General features: G+C 42.7%; 1 protein-coding gene across 3 annotated transcripts in view; it reads right to left on the reverse strand.

Annotated features, from left to right (window-relative positions):
- The window catches only part of TCTN3 (tectonic family member 3), a 28,442-nt gene extending 19,706 nt beyond the window's left edge, over positions 1-8,736 (reverse strand). For 2 of the 3 annotated variants that reach the window (XM_054435961.2, XM_063670020.1), the window contains exons 1-8: positions 8,280-8,605; positions 7,989-8,112; positions 7,557-7,675; positions 2,218-2,345; positions 1,873-1,981; positions 1,670-1,785; positions 1,121-1,156; positions 186-266 (exon numbers count right to left, since the gene is read on the reverse strand). In XM_054435961.2, the coding sequence (XP_054291936.1) occupies positions 186-266; positions 1,121-1,156; positions 1,670-1,785; positions 1,873-1,981; positions 2,218-2,345; positions 7,557-7,675; positions 7,989-8,112; positions 8,280-8,535 (969 nt within the window). In that variant the 5' untranslated portion in view covers positions 8,536-8,605. Of the gene's footprint in view, positions 1-185; positions 267-1,120; positions 1,157-1,669; positions 1,786-1,872; positions 1,982-2,217; positions 2,346-7,556; positions 7,676-7,988; positions 8,113-8,279 lie in introns of all 3 variants that reach the window. The other variant, XM_063670019.1, reaches the window with a different exon arrangement.
- Positions 8,737-9,212: the final 476 nt, after the last annotated feature.

Consider the following 9,212-nt stretch of genomic DNA (forward strand, 5'->3'; position numbering starts at 1 on the left):
ATATGCTACTTTTACCAAGGATTACAACCAAGAATCTACAAATACAATAAGTTTGCATTCCCAACATTGTTAGAGAATGCAAACAAAATTCAGTGGGGTCAGTCTGATACTTAATGGAAGATGAGGCACCTCTGGCAGTGTTGTTCAACATACATCAGTCCAGAATCTGAGGTCGGTATCCCTACCTGAGAAACTACATTCTGACAAGTGTTTCCAGCCAACAGAGGAGCATGAGCCTGTGAGGTAAGTATTACAGGAACCTGGAACTAGCAATGAAAAGAAGCAAATTAACTAAAACTGAAGGCGGTATTTTGTCTTTATCTATTAATAGATATCATGCTAAGATGAGTATTTTTCCTTCCCCTTGACCACCCTCTTTCTCTCTTCTTCCACTGCCAGCCAACAACTTAAATTCAAAAGTCTTTCTAAACCAGCACTTTTCAAAACTTCTCAGAACACTAGTTCTATTAAATATAAAACAAGGGTTCCATAGTCAAATAATTGTTAGAAATACTATATTAGTATTCCCCTTAGAGATTAATAAGGCCCTCTAGCAAATTAAAGACTCCAGGAGGGGTGAGATGGCTCACACCTATAATCCCAATACTTTGGGAAGCCAAGTCAGGAGAATTGCTTGAGGCCAGGAGTTCAAGACCAGCCTGGACAACATAGCGAGATCCCCATCTCTAAAAAATATTAAAAAATTAGCTGGGCATGGTGGCACATGTCTATAGTCCCAGCTACTTGGGAAGCTGAGGTAGAAGGATTAGTTGAGCCCAGGAGGTTTAGGCTGCAGTGAACTGTGACCGTGCCACTGCACTTCAGCCTGGGTGACAGAGCAAGACCCTGTCTCTAAAAAAAATTAAGAAGCCCACCCTAAATATAGTTTATTTAACCCAATGTTTACAAACTTATCTAACACCTTATGGATCCTGGTTTCATACGAGGCTATTAACTGTATAGGACGTACTTGCAAAAGCACCATTTTAGATCCCTACTTAATTGTTTGCTACATCACGCTTACATTTATCTTTCAACAGTACAACTTAGACTAAAATTGCCTCAGATGCAGAGGAGCCAAATATTCTTTTTCCTTTTTCCTGGTACAACAGCGTCATACCTCCATATTCTGTGGATCGGTCATGCCTCTTGGAACCTAGGAGAACAGCAGGGACAAGAGTGTTCATATACCTTACCAAAAATCACCAGGAGCTTGAGGTTTCATATTACTAACAATAGGCTTTGGTTTGGTGGGCGGGGGAGTCAATATATTAGAATGATTTACTTCCTCTATTCCACCCGACTCTTCTTTACACTAAAATGCCAGGAAGTGGAGCCAGGCAGGAGGGTGACAGACTGTGATGCCTATTTACTCTGACAGAGCTCTACTGAATAGCAAAAGCAAGAAGTTTGGTGAAATGGGTGTTTTCCCCCTTCCACCCTCGCAAGCCAATCCCATTAGTGAAAAGGGTGATGATCTCTTATCCTGCATATATATCCCCAATTATTTCATTTGTCTTCAGATATGGTTTCCAGGCCCTCTGTCTTTTACGTGGCTCCTGGGGATTCTGACTTTTATTCAATGCTCTTTCCACAACCCACAACAGTGAGAAGCATGTTCACTTCAACTTCATAGTAGTGACAGTGTAGGGAGAGAAAGGACACCTACCTTTAAGACTGTGAAGTTATAGTAAGAGGCAGCATTGAGGGCTGAATCCAAGGTACAGCTACTAGCCAGGTTCTTGAAGAAACGAGTGCAAGTTGTACTTTTACTCTCTAGGAAACCTTAAACACAAATAATTAAGAGAGTGGTAAATGAGAAAGCCTGTTTTAAATTGAATGAAAAGGTTGGTACTTTTGCTCTGGATTCACCTGCAGGATTGCGTTCAGCACAGAGTCCCCCAGCTCCAACTCCTGCAGGTTGTCTCAGCAAGCTTATTACAGACCACTTGGGGAAGTAAGTAAGAATGGGGTCCCCAGCCTGAATAAAATATAAAAGAAACTTTGTTCACAGTGAGACTGGACTAAACTACAACAGAAAAGAAAGAGTAGAAACAAGGTTAACTCAAGGGCATGACTACATGGACAGTACTGCCCTCCAAAGAGCTGACAATGGTTTAGCTAGCTGCAGGGTAGTGCTGCAAAGATACCTTGTCAGCTGTCTGCTATGAGAGTAAAAACCAAACCAAACAATCCCACCCCCTTCCCCAGGCTCACCCTGTAAAAAGATGGTGGTGACTGAGTTTGGAATGTTGAAGTGAATGATTCGCCTCCAAACTCTGCAGCCAGGGCCTGGAAGTTGGTTGCATTGACCTTTTGAAGCTTCTGGAAATAGTTTAAGTTTGCTAAAATGTTTTTTAAAACAAAAAGGGTTTAGATAAAAGAAAAACATGCCAAGTATTAAAAATATTTTAAAAATATTTTTATTGAAGCATAATATACAGGGTGCAAATCTTAAGTGTAAACTCAAAGAATTTTTACAAATTTATATACTTGTATTACCACTACCCAGATCAAGTTACAGAATATTTCCCCAGAAGGCTCCCAATCAATACTCCATCTCCAGAAATAACAATTCTGATTTCCATCACTTCTTAATTTATTCACAATCTACTAACTGAATTATTGTTTTAATATGAAGATCTGAGATAAGAATATGTTCATGAATGCCAGTCAATTTCAAGTCATTGATGGCCAAGAATGTGTATGATCAGCAATTTGTAATGAAAATAGGAAGCTCAGCCAGGCGTAGTGGCTCAGGCCTGTAATCCCAGCACTTTGGGAGGCCGAGGCAGGTGGATTACCTGAGGTCAGGAGTTCGAGACCAGCCTGGCCAATATAGTGAAACCCCATCTCTACTAAAGATACAAAAAATTAGCCGGGCATGGTGGCAGGCGCCTGTAATCCCAGCTACTCAGGAGGCTAAGGCAGAAGAATTGCTTGAACCTGGGAGGCAGAGGTTGCAGTAAGCCGAGGTCGCACCACTGCACTCCAGCCTGGGCAACAAGAGTGAAACTCTGTCTCAAAAAAAAAAAAAAAAAAAGAAAATAGGAAGCTCAATAATGCTCATGTCTGCCCCATACCAGGTGGGTCTCTAATAGAATCGCACTATTTCCATAGGAACATGGGACAATTAGAAACAATTATGACAATTATTTGATCTGTCCTTTCCAAATCTTCCTGTTTCCTCTACACTTCAACTGACAAGTCCTAACAACAACTGACGAGTCCTAACAGTTTCCATCTCCCAAGTTTAGAGATTCGTTGCATTTTCTTCCTTAAGCCTTATAATTCCTCCATTCAAGATTTTAGATACTTCAAAAGGGTATTTTCTGGAAGAATTCTATAATTTCTATGATAGCAATGTATAAATCTACTGAAACTCCTGCAGTCATCTCTTTATGGCACTTCAGAACCAGTAAAGAGATGTAAGAAAAGGGCTGTGATGCTGTCCCCTGCCCAGAGGATGGCAGGTGATTGACAACACTCTGTCTGCTTTATTACTCCAAGTCTGCTAAATTGAAAAAAGAACATAGGGAAACATTCCCCTTGCCAGTTTCATTCTTCTGTAAGTAATGGTCATTTGTACAGAGCAAAAGAGGTTACAATACCTGCATCATTGAAAGCAAATGAGGATTCCACGTTAAATGAACCTGACCTTTATCCTCTGTGATAATGGATAACATCTTAATTATCTGACTTTTCAGCCTGCTGAAAAGTCAGCATGAATGCAGCTCTCAATTCTGGGGCCTTTCAGACTACTCACTCTCCACACATCTCCTAGATCCTTCTTATTCAAAGTGGGGTACACACATTAGTAGCTCCAGCATCACCTGGGAGCTTCTCAGAAATGTAGACTCTCAGGCCACTCCCCAGACCTGAGTCAACATCTTCATGTTAACAAGATCTCCAGGTAATGTGTATGCATATTAGAATTTGAAAAGCATTGCTCTGAAACAGGTGATGTTGATGCTGCTGGTCTGTGGGCCACTTTCCACCTCTGATCTGAAATCTTCAAATCCTAACACTTCCAAGAGCTATTTAAACATTTCCTTCGGAACTCATACCCTGAAAACCACATGGAAGAGATATTTACCTCATGTAAAATGCAGTTATTTGTATCTTTATAAATGAAATAAAAGTTAAAGTTAAGCTAAGAAAGAAGGTGAACTGAGATGGCAAAATATCTATCTGGCTATTTTTTCATGGCTTAAATGAATAAGAGAAAGTTTACATTTTGTCTCTCACTTCAATGCAAAGATATTGGCAGTAGTGATGGTAAATATAGGCTAAGTAGAATTTTTGCCTAAAATTTCTACCATCATAGATGATATATTACACCTAAAAGAGCTTAAAGGTATTTAGATTTCTATTACAATTTCAGATGTCAAAGGAAGCCTAAAGACCATCTGACCTAATCCCATGAGGAAATTTGGATCCTCAGAGGTAAAAGAGTAGCAAAAAGCCAGAGGGCCAGCTTGCAGAGCCAAGAGTAGATTGCAGATCTCCTATTCCTCGTGTTTTTTCCCCACTCCATCATGCTGTACAGACTTTGACTAAAAACATAATTTACTGATGATCATTATCAGTAGATACATATTTTTTTGAGTTTTATTTTATTTTGGAGACAGGATCTCACTCTGTTGCCCAGGCTGCAGTACAGCTCACTGCAGCCTTGAACTCCTGGGTTCAAGCAATCCTCCTACCTCAGCCTCCCAAGTAGCTGGCACTACAGGCATGCGCCACCACACCCAGCTAATTTTCCTATTTTTTGTAAAGACTGGGTCTCGCTATGTTGCCAGGATTGGTCTCGAACTCCTGTGCTCATGCAATCCTCCTGCCCTGGCCTCCCAAAGTGCTGGATTACAGGCACCAGCCACCATGCCTGGCTGTACCAATAGATACTATACACCACAGGGAAACAAAGATATGGTCCATCCTTTCATGGTGTTGACAATTTACCTGGAAAGACATGATGTTTACATAAACTAATAACAATATAAGAAATCCTATAGGTTCTAAGAGGGTAACTCAAACAATAAATGCTTTAGAACTTCTGAGGATGGGCTTACTTCCAATAGATGAGCAAGAAAACACTCATGGAAAATACAGGTATTTCAAAACGCAAAGAGAAAAAGGAACTATAGAGCCAGAAAGAAAAGCAAATACGAACTTGGGAAAAATACAGGGCATATCTTGAGGACAACGAGTAGATGAGTTCAGCCAAAGCAGAGGGTCAAGTAGAGAGTAATGCTAAAAGAGCCAGGAACACTAAGTTGGATCAAATAGGAGGTTTGACTGGCCGGCTAAGAAGCTGGACGTTATTTTATGGATAGTGGGAAGTAATGGAGGTTTCTCAGTAAGGAAGCAACATAATGCAATGTTATAGAAAGATTTATCTAGTGAAGTGATTCTCCACAACTGTGTATACTGTGTGTATATGTGAGGAAGGTAGGTAAATAATCAGAAACAAAGGGAAGTTTTTGCCTTTTTCATACTAAACATGAATGTACACCCCACCCTCGTTCAGGGAAAAGTTCATTGATGTAATGAACCATAATTACTATTAGAAGTGGCCATATTCCTCCCCCAGGTGTTGCTGGTTAAAGAAAGTTCAGATCCACTGATCCCGAAGGAGTGTGCAGGATGGTGTGGGAGGCAGGAGTGGGGATCAAAAGCAGGGAGCACCAGGTAGGTGCCATTGCAATAACCCTGGAGCATGATCATAAGGCTGGATTTAAAAGGCAGTAAAATGTTTGGAAAAGAAGAGACAACTTTATCTTTTTTTGAGACAGACTCTCGCTCTGTCACCCAGGCTGGAGTGCAGTGGTGCAATCTCAGCTCACTGCAACCTCCACCTCCCAGGCTCACGCGATTCTCCTGCCTCAGCCTCCCAAGTAGCTGAGATTACAGGTGCCCACTACCATGCCTGGATAATTTTTTGTTTTTTTAGTAGAGACAGGGTTTCACCATGTTGGTTAGGCTGATCTCAAACTCCTGACCTCAAGTGATCTGCCCACCTCAGCCTCCCAAAGTGCTGAGATTACAGGCGTGAGCCACCACACCAGGCCACAACCTTATCTTAAAATGAAGTATTCATCTTGTTCCCTTTACCCTATTACCATCTAAATAACCACAAGGCTCCTGATAACTGCTTTCAAATTCAAGTCCCCCAAAACCAAAAACTGGTTGTTTTCTGAGACAAATATAGTTTTGCAATTCTTATTAACAGTGAGATGAAATCAGGATGAGGTGACTTCCAGGATGCAAGAGACATTTAAATTCATTTTGTGCAGGAACATTCTTTTGCTTCATAGACATTTTTAAAAAGATAGATTAGCTTCGTATCTTTAGAAATGTCATAGCCATCACCAGCAAATTTCTAAGTCCACTAACCATCCCTAATAATAATAACTTCTAATCTTCATTGTACTCTACAGTTGTAGAGCACTTTCATATACAAAGCCAAAGATATCATTTCTCACTATACAGTTGAAGAAAGAGCCTGGAAATGCTAAGGGATTTGCCCAAGTCTGTATAGCTGGTAAGGAAATGGCAGGACTGAGATCCTAATCTAATGCTCCTCCTACACTGTTGCCTCATGAAATGAAAATAAGGTTGGCATAGACTCATTTGTCAAAGATGTTCATTCAAACATTATTTGGTGCTTACTATGTGTTAGGCATTGGGGATTCAGTTAGTACCCTCATGGAGATTGTAGTAAGTGGGGGATATAGTCTATCTGTGATTATCCGAGTTAAGAGGAATGATTAAAAGGATTGAAATTAAAGTTCTTTATGAGTTTTCTGATCCACAGCCAATAGAACATAAAAAGTTGCAAATATGGCCAGGCACGGTGGCTCACACCTGTAATCCCAGCACTTTGGGAGGTCGAGGTGGGTGGACCATGAGGTCAAGAGATCAAGACCATCCTGGCCAACATTGCAAAACCCCGTCTCTTCTAAAAATACAAAAATTAGCTGGTCATGGTGGCACGCACCCATAGTCCCAGCTACTCGGGAAGCTAAGGCAGGAGAATCACCTGAATCCGGGAGGTAGAGGTTGCAGTGAGCTAAGATTGTGCCACTGCACTCCAGCCTGGCGATAGGGGGAGGCTCCGTCTCAAAAAAAAAAAAAAAAAAAAAAAAAAAAGCAAATATATTCGGCAATAAGAGAGAAGAGGCAGAAAGATGCGTAGAGATTCAAAGGACAAAAAAAAAAAAAAAAAAGTTTAAAAAAAAGAGACATGGAAAAAAGGCCAGAATAAAAGCCAATTCTCAATAAATGTTAGACCAAGCTTGTCCAGCCTGCAACCCACTGGCCACATGCAGCCCAGGACGGCTTTGAATGCAGCCCAACAACACAAATTTGTAAACTTTCTTAAAACATTATGACTTTTTTTGCTTTTTTTTTTTTTTTTTTCTTTAACTCATCAGCTATCGTTAGTGTATTTTACGTGTGGCCCAAGACAATTCTTCTTCCAATGTGGGCCAGGGAAGACAAAAGATAACACTCCTGTGTTAGAAAATGAGAACAGCCAACATGTTTCTACTCACAGTTGTTCACATGGACACAAAACTGCCTGATTCCATTAGAATCCATGAAAACTCTTGAAGGAAATGGGGAATTACTCCTGAAGATAAGAGAGTTGTCTACACAAACCCAGCTTGAAGACCTGTCAGCAAAGAGGAGGGAGAAGATATATTTAGAAGGGGCGGGGCAGGTCCAAAAAAGAGTGTCCCAGCAATATCGGCCAGATGCCAAAGAGAGGACTCCTTGGGCACCTATAGGACGACACGAAGATCTTATTCTACTGGCCAGCCCTGCTCTAGAGAATCAGAAAAGGCAATTCCTAGGAAAAACGAAGGGAATGTCCTAGGAGTGGAAGTACGGGTGGGAGGCACAAAGACTAACTCTTCTTACATCCAAATGTTACCCATTGTAGGCCCCAATCCCCTTTAGGATTCAGTCTGAGCAACGAGGCTCACCTTACGCTGCCAGGAAGGCAGAAGGAGAAAACTGTCCTCGGATGGAGAAGATAGCAGTCCCTGTCGCAGCAGCAATTTATATCGCAGGCTCCAGGAGTCAAGTCACAGACACAGATCGGTAAGACTATGAAAGTACAACACAGAGTGAGTGGGATGAAGATCCCCAAACTCTCCCAGGTGCTCATCCTCCTTCTTCCAACAGCCCCACTCCCGCTTTGTGGCAGCTCAACTTTGCTCACAGAATTTTAGATCTCAGAAGTAAGTTTCCACCCCCACAACGTTTTCCCTCACCTGGGAAGAGGTCCACAGTCCTATTCCCAGGCGCCGAGGGAGTCACGAGAGTAGGGACCACTGTAGAGATTCCAGGCACGGCCGGGCGAGTTGCAGTTGCCTCTGAAGGGGACTGGAGGGTTCCGCCATCCGTCCCTCGCTGCAGCTCCAAAGACGTGGGCACTGCCCCTGATGGGGAGGAAGAGGGCTGAGGCCGGACGCCATCGGGGAACATCAGAAAGAACACTTGCAGGAGCGCGAGCTGTGGGGTGCGCATGAGGCATTGAGGGACCTCGGGTCCGACGTAAGCCTCCGCAGTCTCCAGACGCGTTGCCAGAGCGTGGGTGGGAGGAGTCGCATAGTCGCATAGCGTCTGACGCCATCAGCGTGCCTCTTCTCATTGGCTCATGAGAAGTCTGGGAGCTCTTCAGCCAATCGAAAGTGGGGTCGTTACAGCTCTTTCAGTGTCCTTCGGTCTGCGCCCTCCTCCTTAACGCGGGCCGGGCCGTGCCTCCGTTGCCTGGCAACCGTCAGTGACGAAGGAGCCCTTGCGCCTTCCCTCCGCTAGGTGGCGGTAGGAGTGCGGCGGACCGAGAGGTTCCGCGCCCACTTCGCGGCCCAGAGGACTGAGCCCGGCCTCCGGTGCAAGGAAACCCCAGAGGCCGGAACTAGAATTGCAAATTTTTTTTCACCCCGGATTCCAACGGTGAGAAACCCTTTCTGTGGAAGAATAATGTTCTCAGGTGGGGGGAAACACACCTAAGATCACATACCTTAAAAAACAGCCTCCTCTAAATATGGCTTTTTTTTTTAAACACATTAGAAATAATGTTCATTCAGCTCCTTACATTTTAACATTGAGAAATTTTAAAAACCCTAAAGAAATGCATCAAATCATTAAAGATGGACTGCATGTTTGTTGTCAGAAAAAGCAGTGAGAGAAAAATAAGAAAA

The sequence above is a fragment of the Pongo pygmaeus genome, chromosome 8 (genome assembly GCF_028885625.2).
Source record: "Pongo pygmaeus isolate AG05252 chromosome 8, NHGRI_mPonPyg2-v2.0_pri, whole genome shotgun sequence".
NCBI lineage: Eukaryota > Metazoa > Chordata > Mammalia > Primates > Hominidae > Pongo > Pongo pygmaeus.